This window comes from Taeniopygia guttata, chromosome 4 (assembly GCF_048771995.1).
Source record: "Taeniopygia guttata chromosome 4, bTaeGut7.mat, whole genome shotgun sequence".
In the NCBI taxonomy this organism is placed as follows: Eukaryota; Metazoa; Chordata; class Aves; order Passeriformes; family Estrildidae; genus Taeniopygia; species Taeniopygia guttata.
The window spans coordinates 47,775,217-47,793,670 of record NC_133028.1 but is presented as its reverse complement, the minus strand read 5'-3'; the positions used below and the strand labels follow the sequence as shown (position 1 = coordinate 47,793,670).

The following is an 18,454-nucleotide window of genomic DNA, read 5'->3' as shown; positions in this document are numbered from 1 at the left end:
ACCAATTACCGTCATGGGCAAGACTCGGCTTTGGGAAGATTAATGTGACCCATTACCCATCAAATCAGAGTATGATCAGAAGAAAATAACATTGGCCATGGAAACCCAATACAGTCCAATATGTTTTCATGTTTAGAGATGCTTCCCTCATCACAGAAATAATGGAGGGAAACTGCCACATGCTGGTCACAGAGAGCAAGACTCAAGGTCATTTTCCAGTGCCCACCTTGAGTCAGTTCTAAGCTGAAAACAACCTGGAGCAGCTAGTACGAAGAGAGGGAGCACAAACCATGAAGAACAGCTCAGGGGTAACAATGGAGAGCTGAAGTACCTGATATGCCTCAAGTACAGGATAGTTCTCCACATTTTAAGAAAACTTGAAGACAGTTTTGACTCTCTTCTGTTCTTTTTAGTTGAAGTTTCTCACTGTATTAGCAAACCGCCAAACAAAAATCTCAATTTAAATACTGTTATTGAACAGTTAAATTTTTACATTAAAGTATTTTTCCTCTAACAAGCTCTATAATTTGAGGTAATAAACCGCACAATGTTGAACATCTGAGGCGTTTTAAGTTTTGGAATATGGGGAAAAAGAAGAGTGGCAATGGCTTCCCAGATTAATAATCCTTTTATTATTAACATTTAAGAATGATGGTTTCAGCAAGTTCAATTTATTAAGTATCTACACAAATGTGGATCTACACAAATGTGGGGTTTTAATATTAAAAAATACCCAACATCTACAATTTCAAGTTTCAGTGCTTTGAGCTACAAAACCAGGAGCATGTAATAATGAATTCCTCTAACATATTCAATTCACAGATTTGGAAAGGCAGAAGGACTCCGAGAATTATTAAAGTTTGACCTTCTGTATAAGGTAAGGTTTGGGCTTCCCTGATTTAACCTCTTCCAGTCCAGTACCTGGGGGGATTTCCTTTAAGTAAAACACCGACGCTGCTGTTTCACTGCCCACAACCAACAACATCAGCAAGCAGCCAGACTATTTCTTGAGCTTCTTTTGAGCAGCCTTCTTCTTGACCATTTGTAGCCTTTTCATGGCGTTGAGCTGGGACTCCTGCGAGGTCGGGCCCTTCAGTGGGGCGGGCTGGCTGCCGCTGTCGGCCGCGGCTTTGGCGGCTCCGGCCGCGCTGCCGCCCGCGGAGGCGCCGCCGCCGTTGCCGCCTCCGGCCGTGCCGCCGGCGCTGGGCGCGGCGCTGCTGGGGCTGGGCAGCCCCGCCTTGCTCACGTTGTCGCTGCTCACCGAGCGGCTCAGCGTCGTCTTGCCCAGGGTCAGCGGCGGGGGAGGCTTCAGCTGAACGGGGTTTGTGCTGTTGTTGGCAGAAGCTATTTTGGCCCCCAGTCCTGTCTTTGAAGTCGCCAGCCCTGACAAACCCACGGGTTTCTGGTTATTTGAGGAAGCTGCGGGTTTCCCGCTGGCATTCTGCGCCGTCGATCCCAGTTTGGCAGTTGAAGGGTTGGCAGAGGAGGTTTTGGCTGCAAAAGCAGCCCATCCTGTAAGGCCGCTCGTTGCTGAAGAGGAAACGCTTGTACTGGCAGAGTTCCCCGAAACTGCTGCTGAGGTCTAAAAAAAATAAGCATTCTTATTATAGCAGCTTCTATTTGTGTAACACATCGCAGCAGGAATACACTGAGCCTCTGATTCAGTTCTTTTCCCAGGAACACCCAGCGAGTGGACAATATTTCATCACTGGTCACCACAGTTGAAAAGTACTAACAAGAACAGGAAAGGATGCCAGGTGCAGCCAGTTTTTAATCTCCCAGGCACAAAGAACATAGTATCCTTTCTCCCCTTTCTTCTGTACACTTAGTAGCTACTGATCAGCACTGTGATTTGTTTTATTTATAAACAATAAAAGCCCAAATTTGTGAACTATATAAAAGGTGGTGGCTTGTCTTCTTTTTTATTTGTTTACTGTTGTTACCAGGTGTCACTTTTCAACAAGCTGACAGATGCTCAGCCAAAAATCAGACACTGAGCAATTAAGTATTGCGTTTATTTTAAGAAACTGTTGAAGTAGCAGGATCTAAACTGTTTCCTTTCTTCTTGATTCTGAGCAACTTGTACCACAGAGAATTAAAAAAAATACTATCTTATAGTCTTTTCCCATTCAGGTACTGCAAAAGACAAACTTTCGGCAAACATGGGTTCCCTTTGCCTGTGAAGCATTGTGTTATCCACACTGAGTTCCCACACCTTAAACCCTACTATTCCCAGGCTTCAGGTGAAGATAATTTGTTGATTTAAATCAGAGTTAGACCAAATGGCAGAGTCAAAGCAAAAACGAAATCTCTCTATTAAAGTAATACTCCTTTTATACTATACCCAGACAAATTCTAGACAGTAAATTTGATGGAAGAAATCAGGCCCCAGTTCTTACAACCTGTTTAGGCACATAAATAATTCTGCTGGGGTGAAAAAAGTCATTCACAAGGCTAAATGTCAGAGCAATACCCATCCTAGTATTCATGATGGTTTGCATCCAGGCAAAGCAATGGCAAATATAACTTTGAGCACATGAATAAATGCTTTAATTTTCAGATAAAACTATATTTTCCTAAGAAAAGGTCATGCTTTATTAGACTACTCTGTTTTTTATTACACTGCTTCTGGTTTACCGCCTTTGACCAATTTGACCTTTACTCAATATTTTAACTTGGAAAAACAGAAACATGAGGCAACACAGAATTAAAGAAGAGAATCACAGAATGGTTTGGGCAGGAAAGGACCTTAAAAGATCATCTTGTTCCAACCTTCCTACCATGGGCAGGAATGCCACCTCCTAGATCAGATTATATTTAAGAAGCTCCTAAATTAAATCTCACAGAGTCAGCAACACTTTCCCTACAATGGAATCACAGAACCATCTAGACTAGAAAAGACCTTCAAGATCATCAAATTCAAGTGTAAATCCAGCACAGTCAGGACCACTGTTGCCATGAGAAAAAGCCTTCCAAGTGTCAAAATACACATATGTTACTTGATTAGAAAGAGCAAATAATGTATTTTATACAATTCATAGAATCATAGAATTGTTCAGGCTGTGGAAAGGACTTTGAAAATCATCTAGTTCCAATCCCCCAGCCATAGGCAGGGATGCCTTCCACTTGACCAGTCTGCTCAGAGCCCCACCCAGCTTGGCCTTGAACACTTCCAGAGATGGGGCATCCACACATGAAGTGAGGCTTTTTTCCTCCTATTCTTTCAGTGTTCATGCAAACCCACTACGCTCTGCTACCACTCAGTCCACATAGTATAAGAGACTATTTTCAATTATGGTTCTAATGTGAAAAAATTGGTCTAATTGAAAAAACCCTATTATCTTTGCAGTGAAACAAACTCTTCCTCTGGTAAATTTAAACTACATTACCTTGACTTCTGTTCTCTTGAATGCCAGAAAAGCTGGTGGGGTCTCAGGTTTTAACTTGATTTCTGGTTTCTTGACCAATGGATCCTTCAAAGCTGGTGCAACTGAAACCACTGCAGGAGCTGGTTTTTGAGGTGGTTTTTGTGTCTTCTGAGCCTGTGTAAATTGTAGGAAAAAAAACACCCTCAGTAAGTTACAGGCCACATAACATGGACTGTTTTGACTGTTAACAAAAGGCATGAGCATTTTAAGATTGCAATCTAGCCTTTACAATTTCAGGTTTAATGGCCCCTGAGAAATGAGGCAACAGGGGATGTGGAGATGTGCTGGGTATGGTACTGGAGACAGGGTCCAGCCAAAAAGCATCCTGAACAGAACTTGCTATTTCAGTGTGGAAACAGTGGCAGTATTGATGCTTGGAGAGCAGGAAAGCACTGGGTCTTTACAGGAATAAGGCAAAGACAGGTGAACTTGCAGAAGACAAGGACACAGTCCAGCAGTACTGGGATGTAGACTGCAAGAGCCTGGTAAGAAGTGGCAGGTAAAACGGCAGAATTCATGCCAAAACAAAAAAAGGAAAGGACATACTGAAAGTAACTGCTCAGTGGCAAAACTGGCTACTCTGCGCAGGAACTGACCTCCAGCAAACACTCCTCTGAGTTCAAAGGCCTGATGATCATCAGAATAATCATGTATTTCAGTCAATGTTGGTACATCCTAGGCCAGGATCTTACTTTGCCTTCTTTCCTTGTTTCTTAGTGGAGCAATTCCAACAGGTAACACTTGCTAGTTATCGCAAAACAGTTTCAAAACACATTTTGTGCTGTATTTTTCTGTAATCTTGGGTGTGATTTTAAAACATCAGAACTAAAGTCACTACTGATGCATGCACCCAAAGCTCTTATGTTTCTTTCTCATAACGAGATGAGTGGGAATCTGGTAGGATATTGTTCAGTCATGCAGATAAATAAAAATAAAGGCACTTTTTTTTATAATTTTTTTTTTTAAACTGAAATGTGCTACCCTCAGCTTAATTTTGACCCTGAGAACATTCAACACGTCAGACTGAAATTGGCAGTCTTGTCCTACAGGAAAAGAACCATTCATATCCAAAGCTGATAACAAAACTTAAACTGCAGGGTTATTACTAAAAGCCGAGTATCACCTGAAATTAAAAAAAAAAAGGTTTTAACTTCTGCTTGCCAAGCAGAAAACAATCCTATTTCACTCTTCTTCATTCACCTTCTGATTTTTAAAAAGCTTTATTTAAGAAGTGCGTTACAGAATACTCTTTGAAATGCTACATTAAAAACCACAGCTGCAGCAAGGGAAGCACTGCTGAGAAAAATGGTTCTCCAATGTGCTTCCTAAGACTTATCTAACCCAGGAAATATTCTTACACAGTAGAAATAGCCTGCTGTATTCAAATAGTGCTCACATGAGACAAAAAACTGACTCCTACCATTCTCTTCATCTGCCTGGTACAGCGGGCACAATACCAGACAAGTCGAGGATCATTCACTTCCTTGTCTGTCACCTGAGGTTTATGGCAATCCTGGTGGTAGAGATTATGGCACTCCTGACACTCCACTAGCTGATTCACAAAAGTAACTGTCATTTGCCTGCAGAGCAAATAGTTAAGAACAGATTATGGGAGAAAGCACTTAGAGGATTATCCAATTGTTGAAAACTTTGCAAGGCTTAAGATAAAAAATAAAAATATTTTTTCTTTCACATATATTTTCTACCTGTGGCTAATTGAATGTACTCCTTTTCTTCCTGTATCACTTCTTCCTAACTAACATTTTAGAAATGTAGTATTTTTTAAAGGTAATTTCTTTCAAGATATTTGAAGACTTCCTAATTCTATTAAATATGTGTATATGACAGTCTTGATTTCCCTGTTCAATTTTTACATTAGAGATGTAAGTCTTTCCCGCTTTGGTTCACCTGGGCATTTTATGGATACATCACAGCATGCCAATTATGACTTCCTCATTAAATAGCATATGAGGGAAAGTCTCCATTTGGATAATTTTGCTGTGAGCTGCAAAGCAGTACAGTTCAAGAACAAATAATTTCTCAATGACAAGCATGTAGGAGTGCTTTCTGCTGCAGGATTTAAAAGCATCATCACCCAAGCTCTACGCTACTTTGAAGATGTTTTATTAGCCATCCCTTTGGTCTCTACCTCATAAACAGACACGTGGAAATTGAGATAATACCAGAATCATGCCAAGATGGAATAGAAAGGATTAATTGTGCAGTCCTGCCTTGAAGCAAACATGCAAGCTGGTGATGAGGGCTTCATTTTGTGTGGGCCTTGCTGAAAGTAATCACGCTGTATAAATGACACATTAGTGATATATACATGGCTGGGAGTCTGCCTGTGAATTAACCAAATACCATTTTCCTAACGATTCCTTCTTTCAGATGACAAATCAAGCTATTTAATTGCTAAGCTGCTTTTGCTCATATCCCCGAGGAGCAGGTACCCAGGTAACCATGGAAACTCTATTTGTAGATACATGGGGAAAGGTAATCCCTTATTTCTTTATATAACAGAAAAACAAAGTCTGAAGGTATTGTCCACATAAGTACTGGAACATTCTATAAGAAAGATTTCTCTTTTAAACAAGCTACTTAAAAAGAGAAAGGGAAACCTTTCTGAAATTCTAAGGTCCATTATTTGACATTCAGGATATTTAAAAGATATTTTGTTTGTTTTTTATTCCTAAATAAACTGGATCAGAACAGATAGTCTCAAGAAGGGAGACTCACCCTATTTTAAAATTACAAAAACCAATCCCCGACTGATTAAAAACCGATGAACTCTTCATGCTCAGTAACAAGTTAAACCACTTACTTTAAAATTGTAAGAAAACTAACAAACAAACCTAATGATTTTTTACCTTCAAAAATAAACCAATCAAACAAGTATTCATAGAAAATGAGGTTGTTATTTCCAAACCAGTCTTTTAAAAAAAATTTTTTGGGACGAAAACTTAGCTATCATTGACAAACTTTGTGAGGTATTTCCTCCTTGTACAACCGAGGAGCCAGTGAGGAGCCAGTGAGGAGCCAGTGAGGAGCCTCCATAACTGGTAAGTTGTCCTGTTTTTCCCAGACTACTGCCTAACTTAGTAAAAAAGAATAACTAACTTTATATAAAAGAACAAGAAGAAAAACACCACAGGCATCAACAATAATTACACCTAATCACTATGAGAATACATTTGACACTTGGCAAATCTTGAAGAAACATTTCATGCCTCTGCCTTAGTTTTTAAGTCTATAAAAAGGAATAGTTAATATTCAAAAGCACTTTTTTGCATTTGCAAACCCAAAGCTGGGTTCTTGTTAGCTTGTCTTCTTAAGCAATATAAATATAAACTCTTTTGCTATGAACTCCACCTATTCTGCGATTTGACATGTTTTCATTCACAACTGTTTGAATAATTAGTTATTAAAAGATGTCATTTTAAAAATGTGCAGAGATGTTATTATTTTGGCTCAAGATATTACCCCAAAAAGTGTGCAATAAATAGAGGAATACTGTCTGACCAATGTGCTGAAATCAGAACTTTAAAGCACAAGTCCTCTGAAAAACATCCTGTCCAGTGTGAGCTAGAGACAGACAACCATGTGACATAAGTTTCAGCAGGTTCCATGTAAAATGGAAACAATCCACAGTGTTGGGGTGACTGCTGCCACTCTCTAATGAGTTGCTCCTTCCCCAGTAGTGCTTCTCCCTCTGTCTGGCATCAGAGATATTTTAGTTAGACAGAGTAGAGACATCTTCTGCAAGAACACTCGAGTTGGTGACCATGAATGGGTAGAAGCAAAGCCTTCAGCCACCAGGTTAAATAAACATGGATTGTAGAACAGCTAATGGAACCACGTATCTGGCCTGTGCCTTTCAAAGTCTTGGCTACACTGGGCACAGGAGTTGCATTTTCTTTCTTCTGTTTCTTTACTTTGGAGGCATTTCTCATAATGCCTGCAAGTGTTTTGCTTTGCTATTGAAGACACAGAATTAATCATCCACAGCAGGTCAAGACTGTATAAACAAAACTTCATTATTCCCTCCTACCAAACAAGGTAATACCTTACTATTTTTAGTAGCATTTTAACATACCACTAAATGGGGCTTTGCCTCTTTTAGGAGACAGGAAAAATAGAATTTGCAGGAAAAAAGGTGAAGTTCAGATATTTATATACTTCTTCCCTTTTCAATGTCTATAATAAAAAACTAAATACTTGTGCTAACACATGGGAATAACATGAAATCCCATCAGTCCCCAGCTGGTCACCACTATAATCATCTGTAACTACAGAAACTCATCCTCTGTGCACTGACAACACTTCCCTATCTCCACAACAGGAACGAGCATGGAAATGATGATAGAATAATATTATAGGACACTGTTTCCCAACTGACTCAAGCTGAGTTCAAATACATACTGCTGCCAGAAGGCCTGTCCCTCTTCTCTGTCCTGGCTCTACACTCCTGCATCCATACATGTGCCAGCATAAGAATTTATTCTTGCTGAGCTAACTGAAACACAAACCTACTGAAAAAACCACGTGGAGAGCTGATCCAGCTGATCACAAACTGTACTGACAATACACCCTCCCCTAAACAGTCCAGGGAAGGAGGTACAATTGGGAGAGCCAAACTGTTCCCTTTGGCAGCACTTGGGCCTAGCAAGGATATAAATTATCTCTGAAACAAAATCCTGATGTGAGTGACTTGATCCTAGGATAGTTATTCAAAAGTATTTCGTACATCTGTTAACACTAAATGGACTGCTAGTACCATGTTAATAAGTCCAGTTTTAGAGACCTTACTGGAACCTAAAAACAACCTGTCTTCACTGCAAGATATATTTGCTGATAAAACATGGCTACGTGTAAACTAATGTCAAATGATTAGAAAAAGAAGAGCAACACATACAGATCTCACAGTAATACCACCTGAAAGTGCTTTCAAATGAGAACTGATTTTTAAAAAAAATGTTTATTGCTAGATATTAATATTTTGTTTTCCAGTAATTGAAAAATGTATTTGTTATTATAGGTTTTGCATCTTATCTAGTTTTATTTTTCACTCGTCCTTTCCTGCAGAAAAAAAGCTGGTTCATTTTCTAAAATTTCCATTTTCAAGAAACCATTCTGATTCATGAAGGAGCATTAAATGTATTATCAATTTTGGATATTAAGTGATTAAGTGCTTTCTGGAATAAAAACTTTGAGAAGCATTATCTCAGTGATACACAATTAAAAAAAAAGTAACTATACCTAGCTGGAAAGAAGCAAGATTGACTTACCTGCAAACAACACAGGCTAATCCCATTTCCATGGCAAAGTCATCAGCACTGGTTTCCTCAAAGCTAGATAAATCAGGCATGGATAAATCCTTGCTTGTCTGAACTGTAATAGGAGAGGAACGAGCCTCTTGCTTCTCTACCCTGGGCTTCTTTGGTGCATCAGCTCCTTCAGCAGGATCCCCTTTTGTCTATTAAACACACACACAGAGAATGTGAAAATACAACAAGCTAACAGATTATTAAAATGAGTTAAAATGGAACAATTATATGAACAGTGTAAGAAGGTATACTTTACCCAGCGTACACACAATGTGCTTCTTTAATTACATATTTTCTTCAAAATATTTATGAACTAGAAGCTCAAGCCCCTTTTTGCACTTCACCTCAAAATCCTTGGCAAAGCTTTGGGAATATCATATTTCAACTTGCTACATTTTAGTAATCTTTTATGAGCTCATATGAGATTATCTCATAGGATTTAAAACACAGAATGGTTTGGAAGGCACCCTTTAAGTCCAGCCTCCCCACAATGAGAGGGAAAACAATCACAGAATAATTACAAGAAGACATTTGTTAGATTGCCTAAATGGCAACATGACTGGTTAATGTAGCTCAAAGTCTAGATGAGTTGAAGATGAGTTGAAAGGGGGAGCTTTTGTCTAAAACACCTTTGGGTTTATTAACCAAGTTATTTCACTAGAGAACAAAAATAACTTACTTTATCTGCAGATCTCTTTTCTGTTTCTTTTTTCACCTTTTCTGATGCAGTGGGCTTGCCATTGTTGTTGCCAGAAGGCAAACTAGATGAAGCTTTAGGCTCTTGCTTAATGGGTTTGGTGACAGATACTTTTGGTTGCTCTACTTCCTGGAAACAGAAACAAAAATTGCAGCCAAATTCTGCTACTGAGTTTCTACCTAATTTGCAATTAGTGAGATAAAAGGACGGGCAAATAATATGCCATACAACACTGATCATCTTCATATACACGTTCTAAAAAAAAACCCCATTTCTTAAAATATTTTCATATCACATCAACAAATTAGCATTTACATTGCAGAGAATTAATAAAATCTTCCCTTACCACTCACCTTTCTGAGGAAAAGATATTCCTTTTCCAAAGACAGATCCTCTTTGGAACATTAATTAAAAAGGAGATTCTGCTTTTAAAATTCAAAGAGGCAATGAATATGAATTTTCAGATAGTTCTAAGGACAAAATTCCATATAAGCTAAAAACACAAACTGACAACTGATATAACCAGACATCAATAATTCATTCCTTCATGGCGACAAATATTGACCTCCTCTTAATCTCAGTCCATATTTGTCTATCAGAATAATAAATTTAGATTTCAGCAGAAATCAATGGTGATCACTAATGACACATTCATGTCAGCAAATGGATAATAATCAGGAGATTCTGTAAATGAGTGACCAGTCACACTGATGGGCACGAGCAAGGTACCCCTCTCAGCTGGTAAGATGGGAGCAAGTCTCTGCTGTATACTGGGACAGGCCCTAAGGCCTGAGCTTCAGCCCTCCAAAGTTCCTTGACTTGACTGTGGTAATCCTGTGTTCCCTACTCTCCTCTTGGATTTCATGGTCAGCCACAAATTCACCCTGCAGCCTGCAAATGCAAGGAAAGGAATGCTTGTAACTTTTTTTCATTTCTGACCTTTGCAGTCCTGCTGATATTAGATATATACTGAAAAGAGAACAAAAGATTTCTTCCTCTGGCCTGAGCCTCAGTTTCACCTGAGGGCAGGTGACTTCCAGCCAAGCTGTTATTAGAACTGGCTTCCCAAACCTCTTTGCAGTGTTATTTGGCTCCCTGCTTCATCTTTAAACCACACACTTCTTTGAGCTCTGAGATAAAGGGCACTTGAGAGTTTTGAGACCTGCGTTAGGTTTCAGGGAGTTACCAGAATGAACCACACAGTAAATTATGATGTATGCTGAGCGGTACTGGTGCCTTTCAGTTATTTGGAGGCACGTAGAAATGAAATATTGCAAATGTATCAGCATACAGACCATCATTAGAACACAGCAGGCTGACATGCAGGCATCCCAGGGGAGAACAAGACCTCATTATCCATATGGCAATGCACAGCAGCACAAGGATGTCCCTGCTTGGTTATTTCCATACGCTCATCTCAGAGTCAAATACTCTCTCTAGCAGGTGTTCAGTGATTTTCAGTAGATAAAAAGTAATGTTTGTCCATTGGACAGCAATGGTTTCAGCCTGCAAATAATTTCTGTTTTGAACCATTTGGTGTTTTTCTCATATGATTTCATCAACAGAATTTCAAGGAAAGAGATACAGCTTTATTGGTAAATAGCTTATTTTGTTCCTTATTTCTCTATGGCAAAGGTAATCTATGTTTTAAAGAACTTTTAGCTCTGAAATGTAACTGCAGAAATATATAAGTTTGGGGGCACGTTACACAACATGTCTGATATAATACTGAATATCTCTTTTAAGTCTTGGTGGATCAACAAGGTAAAGAGATTTTCTTCACGTTAACTTCCATTAATTGAATGGATTATGTTGTATGGAAAAGGGGAATGATGAATATGATGAATATGAACACTCCATAATTACTTTTTCCTCAACTTCTGACTCTCTTTTAACCTTTCAGCTGTAAAAGAGGAACCAGGAATGGCAGGAGCTTTATTAAGGCACACAAAAAGCAGCCGTGCTCCCTAACACCAGTACCTTCTGAGAGGGACGATAGCTCGAGTCAGTTCCTCTGGCCAACGACTCGTCAAGAAGTGCTTTCAGCTTTTCAGCAGAGTCCTTACTCTTTGAGTGCAAAAAGCCCAGGGCTTTCAGAAAAATGGGATCCAGCTCCAAGTTCACTGTAGCAGCCATAGTTGTGTCTTCAAAGTGAGTTAAAAGAAAAAACAATGACAACTTTATTCACATGGAGCATAATTCAAACAACATGTGGCAAATAGAAAATTTCTTTTATTTTTAAAATGAAATTATATTAAACCACAGCAAGGATTATATCTGAATTAACTATCATTAGACGATAACTGTGAGCTTCAGTGCTGCAGAACTTAGAATATGACTGGACATCTTGAATGTCAAATTCATTCTTTGGCATATATGATATTCAGAAATGAAACTCATCTTACATAAATGAAAAAAAATCCATACTCTTGATATTTCATATATAAAAATATTGAAAAGTATGCAAAACAAATATTAAAATCAAGAAAAGCAATTACTGCCCTGCTCCTTAACACTTTTTGCACATACAGTGATTTCTACCTTGTTGATCATTTAAGAGCAACTAGGAAAAATCTTACTTGTAGAAAAATTAACTTTTGAAACTTCTAAAAAAACCAGCTCATTGTAGCATATAAGATATAAACAGCTAGTGTATTATTTTATATATATATAAAATAGCTGAAAAATACATTTTTAAATGTAGCTGAAACACTGAAAAAATTTGTAACTCAGATTGTGACCTATCCACATACTCATGTGACAGTCTTAAGTGTAATGTCAGATAATGACTATCTAGAGCTGCGAGATGCCACAATGTCCATGGAAATTGAATAAACTGAGGAAAAGGTTACAACAGCTTTAAAAAACTGTTTGCCTCATAGCATTCCTGCACTCTGGTGCACTGTGTTAATTTCTTTAAAAAACTCTAAGGAACAGCATTTACACCACAAATTGTTCCTACAAAGATAGATACCTAACTTAAATCAGTAAACAATAATTAATAATTTAAGAAATAACATGGGAAGTTTCCTGATCTTTTTTAAAAATGTATGAGAAATGTTATTGTTAATAGTCCCTTTAAGACTAATTTAAAATCAGGATGTTTGTAGGTTTGAGTTTTTACCTACAATAATCTAGAAGACATTCTTGAAAAGCCTTTTATCAGTTCTTTCATCAAAAGCACTGTCTGGACAGCTTTTTCAGCTGAAGCTTCTCAGGTTTTGTCTCATGAATTCCTTTTGATATTCATGGCAGTGAACTTTTACCTCTCTGGCCAAAACACCAGCACTGGCAGGCTGCTCCCTCAACACCTGCCTACCAGTCCCCAGGAACCTTTATCTCATGCTGAGCTTTCACGAGACACCAGAGAATCACTTGACTGAGATCATCAAGGGGTTCAACATACAGAACTTCATAGGGATTTTATCAATGGACCCAGCAGAGAGTTAAGAAACCTCTTCAAGAGCCCCTTCTCTCTTCCTTAATCTTTGCTACTTGACAAATCATTTTCTGGTGGCCACAGAACTTCTGCCAGGAAGTGCCACACACCAGCTACTCGGCTGTGTCACTGATCAAGCACAGACTGCAGCGCAAGCCCCATCCCGGCAATTCCGCCTCTCTCTGATGACTGCAAAAAGTGAATTCACAGAGCACAGAAAGCACATACCCTCTTTCCTTTATCCATCTACCTCTGATATGTGTTCAGGCTGCTCTTGAGATCTGTGGGTAAATTATGTCCCACATTTCTTTGTTCAGTGAACATGCCTTCCAAGTGTCAGGACCACACACTCTTAAACCAGGACTCTGCTAAATCCTCTGTTGAATGAAAACCGCAGAATTGATACATTAATTTCAGAAATTTTGTAGAACTCCCTGTTAAAAACAATATCCTTCAAGTTCTTCTCTCAACAAAAGAGGAATTCTACTAGGAATATATACTTGTGTACAAAGAGGCAGCCTCAACAGCCATTCACAGCCATTCTCTAATATTTTGAGAATAAATGTAAACGTAATTAAATTTTCATGTCTCTGAAGGTAACACCTCCCAGATTTTGTTTCTAGCTCTAGCTTTTTAAAAACATATATTGAAAGGGACTGTTAAACCCCAATTTTCCAAAGGGTTCTCCACACTTATTCTTTTATTTGCTAGGTAATTGCAGCAATTCTTTCTGTTCTTGAGGACAATTATAATGTCCCAGGCTACTATGTCTACAACTAACATATCACAGGAAATTTCTCAAGAGAAGAGAGGAAACTGGGCTTAGTAAACAGTTCAAGTATGCTCAGTTTAGGCATGTATTTTCAAATTAAAAAAATCTATTAGTGAGTTAGAGAAGGAGATCCATCTTCAATGGAAAGATGAACACATCAACAACTGTCTTAAAAATAGCATTATCTGAAAAAAGCAAATTGATAATTATGCTCTCCTTATGGGACCATAGCAACACTGCTGTCAAAGAGGCTACTAACAATATCTGTCCTGGTCCAAAAGGCAAATTATTGCTTTTGGTAGAGGCCCTTTCCAGATGTTTGCAGATCAAACCATTTCTAAGTATCAACCAGTGGTTTGACACTTATAAACCTAAGATCCAATTTCATTCATTCATGTTTTCATGCACAAACTGCTCCTGTATGGCTGTCAAGTCAGCATACAGCAAAGTGACAGCTTTGAGACAAGGACAGCAGAGCATTTCAGTGATGATGCCACAGGCTATTCTGCAAGACAGACTTCCTTGACTTGCCTCTTGAAGTGGAATCTTTGTACAGGAAATAATTCAAATGCTGTTTAGAAAAGAGTGAGTATGACACTGTCTTTTCTGCATTAGACTGATAATGCAGCTGTGAGATCAGAGGGCTGCGTTAAAACCTTTGAACCCTGAGCAGAACAAGTTTTGCACCAAGCAAGCACATTCTCTTGCAGCCCAGTGTTCACCCATCAGTCTAACCCTAAAAGCACCTTTCTCAACCTAGATCTCTGTTACCTCCCAAGGTGGACTATTCTAAGTGACCTAAAGGCGGATGTGACAGCCTGGTCAGAGAGCGAGAAAACAAGATTCGTTTTCTCACAGTGAACTTGTGAAACTTTTAGGGAGTTGTAAAGAAACTATGATAACTTTTATGAACAACCTGCAGGTGGTGTTTTCCTACTCTGTTTTTCTGTTCTTCTCAAGGACTGTTTGTGAGAAAGATGCTTTTGTTTGTTAGCCAATCAGGTGGAATGTGTCAAAGCTGTCTATAAAAGAGGAGAGCTTTTTGTATTAAAGGCTGTTGTGCAAACCAGCCTTCTGGTGAATCTGTGTCCTTTCTTGCTCAATGGCGACAATCTAAATCCATGGGGAAACATACATGTTAATCAGTGAGTTGTCATCTTTAAAACATATAAGAAGTTTTGGATGCTCTCATTTCTTGAGTATACCATTGTCTTCTGCCAAATACAATCAACCTTAACTGCGCACTCTACAGAATATGCAGTCTTCCAATTTAAGACTTATTAGATATATAGGGTGTAGGAGCCCTCTTATTTTTTTTTCATTCATTTACCATCTACTGTTTTGCACACCTGCCCATGTATTGTCTTATTCATCATGACTTGCAGCTAAATGGATCTACTTCCATTACATTTTCAGATAAGGTCATACTTTCAACCATCTGTTTCTGAACTCCTGTTATTATTTTCTGAGGCACATATACTACTAAAGATGTTTTTCAAAGAAAGTACACATCTTCTATTTATATTGCAATGATGTTAAAGTCTTCTGCTATTATGCCATACTTTTATAAACTCATCAATATTTTTTTTTTTTACTGCCACTTATGATTAAAAGGCCTTTCACTCACATATCCTTTTCAGCTACCTTCAAGATCTGTAGCAGTTACCTTAAAACAGAGTCACATGAATCAACAGCTTATAATTCCTTCCAACACACTCATTGCACTGTTTTTTGTTTACCACCATAAAACGAATTTACTTTTCCCTGTCACTTTGGATCCTTCTGTTCCTCAGAATTTACCCTCTTCCTGACTACATCTATTAACAGTGACAGTGGCAGATTTTCCTTATTTACCAATAACGCCTCTTCCAGGTCACTTTCAGACCTGATGAGTCTGAAGAAAGTAGATCTAGGAAAATCTTAAAAGCAGGAAAAAATTAACTTCTATTTTCAGCTACTTAACTACCTTAATCAGCATTTGATTTATGACAGAATAATTTCTCAGTTACTTTCCACAAGGGACATTTCAAAACTCACGCACTTCAGTAGTCTGGATAACTGTATTAATGAGAACAATTGTATTAATCCGTTCTAATTTCCTTGTCATCGTCTTCAAAGAATCTTTTGAGACACGTATAAGATCTCCTGCTATGGAGTTGCTAGTACTGGCATCCTTAATTTTACATTCTATTCTACAACATATTTTAGAATGTTCTTTTAAATTAGTATTCCAATCAATATCACTGCAAACAGTTTATCCAATATTTTAAAAAATACATTAATGCCCTACATTTGCTGTTTTCTCCACAAAAACAGTGAATTCTTTCAGGATTACAGAATCATTCCTTGTGGAAGGGACCCCACAAGGTCACCCTGTGCAACCTCCTGTTCAATGCAAAGTCAACACTGACTTCAGACCAGCTTGCTCAGGACTCTTCCAGCTGGATCCTGAAAATCTCCAAAGACAGGAATGCAAAAATCCTTCTGGCCAACCTGTCCCAATGCCTCACTGTCTTCATTTCCTTGCTTTGAATTGGAGGTTTTAAGTTGTGCTTTCTCTCATTTTCTCATTTCACTGCGCATGTGAGTATGAAGACTGGCTCTATATCTTTCCACTAATACCCTCAGGAAAATTCAAGCTTCCATTATATCCCCCTAAGCCCAGAGCAGATGGTATCCAACACTCCCTCCATCTCCAGATCTAGTTATTTAGTCATGCCAATTGATCAGGCATGATTTATCTTTGGTAGATCTGGCTCTTCCCAGTTTCTACTTTCTTTTGACACAAATGGCTTCCTCCACAATCTTTTCACAGGAGAAAGGAATGAGGCAGACCTCGTCTGTAGTTCTCTTGCTTGTCTTTCTTGCCCTTTATGAAGATAAGATTTGCCTTTCTCCAGTCTTTGGGATCTATCCCAGTCTCATGGCCTTTAAAAGATGACAGAAAGCAGCTTTGTGAAGACGCTGTCAGTTGCTGGCACTCTTGAATGAAGTCTACCTGGGCCCATGGACTTATCAAGGAAACAATCCTACTTCAATCCTCTTCCACAACTCGTAGTTCCTCCTCTCCTTAAGCTCTGCCTTGTGGCAAAAGGCCCTGTGAGACCTTATAGGTCAAGTCTGTGACAAAGAAGACATCAACTGTTCGACCCTTATCTGTGTCTGCTGTCACTAACAAACTTCTTCCATGCAGCAGTGGTGATGTATTTTCCTTGTAAATCCCTTTCCTGATAAAATGGCATGATTCTTGTGAGTGCCTTTCAGCTCAGGATATTTTGTGATAATTGCACCTGCACAACTGAGATTTGCTAAGCCCTGCTACCACTGAGCTTCAATATTCTACAGAAAATGGACCTGAAGATGTTTCAACATGACAGTGCTCATTGGCTTAAAACACTGGCAAATTGAGTACACCCTCACTACTCTTTTCACCTTTGCATTATTCAACGTCCACACTGATACTTATCAAGTGTACAAATTCCTGGGTATCATGTCTCAGAGAGAGAAGAAAACTTTAGTCAAAAATGAATTTCTGAAGCAGTTACACCAAAGCCACGACGTGACCCTCCGCAACCTACTTGCTGCAAATTTCTCCCTGGGATTTCTTTTAACCAAAGATGGGAAGGCCTCTCATCTGAACACTTTAGGATGCTCAAAAGAATAAAATGCCACCCTCCTACAACCATTTTTGCCCCACAGGACACCCAAAGCTCACCCGGGCCCGAGGGGAAGAGCGGCCAGATGTGCCTAAGGGCTCCCCCTTCCTCCCTCCTGCCAACATCCTATTTCTCCCATCCAACCTTGCCCTCAATGTCCTCTGCCAACCCCTTTTTTCTCCTCCCAAATGCCTCTTCCCGCTGCCAAACCTCTCTTCCTCCCCCCTCCTAAATTCCTTTTCTCTTCCTCAGACCCCTCTTCTCTCTCGCCATCTCCCTCCTCCTCCCCGCTCCCAAACCCCTCTTCCCCTCCCAACCCCAAAATCCCCTCTTCCTGTTCCCAAACCCCCTCTTCCCTCTCTCCACTCCCCTCTGCCTTCATCCTCCCAGTCGCTCTCTGCCCCCTCCCAGTCGCCCTCTTCCTTCCCCCTTTCCCACTCCAAATTTCCTCCTCCCGATCCTCTCTTCCGCCCTCGAGTCCCCTCTCCGCGCCCGCTGGTGTCTCACCGGAGACGAGAACGAGGAGGAGGAGGAGGAGGAGGAGGAGGAGGAGGAGGAGGAGGAGGAGGAGGAGGAGGAGGAGGAGGAGGAAGGCTGCCAGGCAGGTCCGCCGGCACCGCAGTCCCCGCGCAGCAGTTCCGGGCGGTGCGCGGGCCGGGGAGGCGCAGGAAGGGGCGGAGCCGGGGCGGAAGCGGCCGGGCCGGGTAAGGACAGGGAGCGGGAGAAGGGGCAGGATGGAGGGAAGGTGGCGGTGCCAGAGCCTCGGGGCTGCTTTGGCAGCGCTGCGTGGGCACCGAGAGCAGCTGAGAGCAGAGCTTTAGGGAGCGGGGCTGCGAGGGAGCTGTGCTGCGGTGGTGTCGCTCTCTGCAGTAGCCGAGCTCAGGCGTGTGCTGCCGTCCTGAGTCCCGGCTCTGTCCCCGTGTCCCGGCTCTGTCCCCCGTATCCCGGCTCTGTGCCCCCGTATCCTGGCTCTGTCCCCCGTGTCCCGGCTCTGTCTGTCCCCGTATCCCGGCTCCGTCCCCGTATCCCGGCTCTGTCCCCATGTCCCGGCTCTGTCCCCCCGTATCCCGGCTCTGTCCCCCCGTATCCCGGCTCTGTCCCCCGTGTCCCGGCTCTGTCTGTCCCCGTATCCCGG

At 40.4% G+C, this 18,454-nt stretch overlaps 2 protein-coding genes across 3 annotated transcripts in view; one reads left to right on the top strand and one right to left on the bottom strand.

The window, feature by feature from the left end:
* Positions 1-609: 609 nt before the first annotated feature.
* On the bottom strand, positions 610-17,989 carry INTS12 (integrator complex subunit 12). Of its 2 annotated transcripts, none has more exons than XM_072928546.1 (8): positions 17,911-17,989; positions 17,827-17,868; positions 11,433-11,596; positions 9,435-9,581; positions 8,717-8,904; positions 4,849-5,008; positions 3,390-3,542; positions 610-1,582 (listed from the first exon to the last, which is right to left on the bottom strand). In XM_072928546.1, exons 3-8 carry the CDS (start codon positions 11,586-11,588, stop codon positions 1,001-1,003), a joined length of 1,386 nt encoding a protein of 461 aa, XP_072784647.1. In that variant the 5' UTR covers positions 11,589-11,596; positions 17,827-17,868; positions 17,911-17,989; the 3' UTR covers positions 610-1,000. The 2 variants fall into 2 exon arrangements, with proteins under 2 accessions (XP_072784647.1, XP_072784648.1); XM_072928547.1 differs by lacking the exon at positions 17,911-17,989 and adding an exon at positions 13,120-13,268 and having other exon boundaries at positions 17,827-17,853.
* Positions 17,911-18,454, top strand: part of GSTCD (glutathione S-transferase C-terminal domain containing) — a 46,428-nt gene continuing 45,884 nt past the window's right edge. Inside the window, exon 1 of the mRNA XM_030271632.4 lies at positions 17,911-18,023. The gene's annotated coding sequence lies outside the window, so the exon portion shown is untranslated. The remainder of the gene's footprint in view (positions 18,024-18,454) is intronic.

Coding starts and splice junctions, on each gene's coding strand:
- INTS12 (XM_072928546.1), bottom strand. CDS start 11,588: ATGGCTGCTACAGTGAACTTGGAGCTGGATCCCATTTTTCTGAAAGCC. Junction 9,582..11,432: donor GCTATCGTCCCTCTCAGAAG/GTACTGGTGTTA, acceptor TTCTGTTTCCAG/GAAGTAGAGCAACCAAAAGT. Junction 3,543..4,848: donor CCAGGCAGATGAAGAGAATG/GTAGGAGTCAGT, acceptor CAATTTACACAG/GCTCAGAAGACACAAAAACC.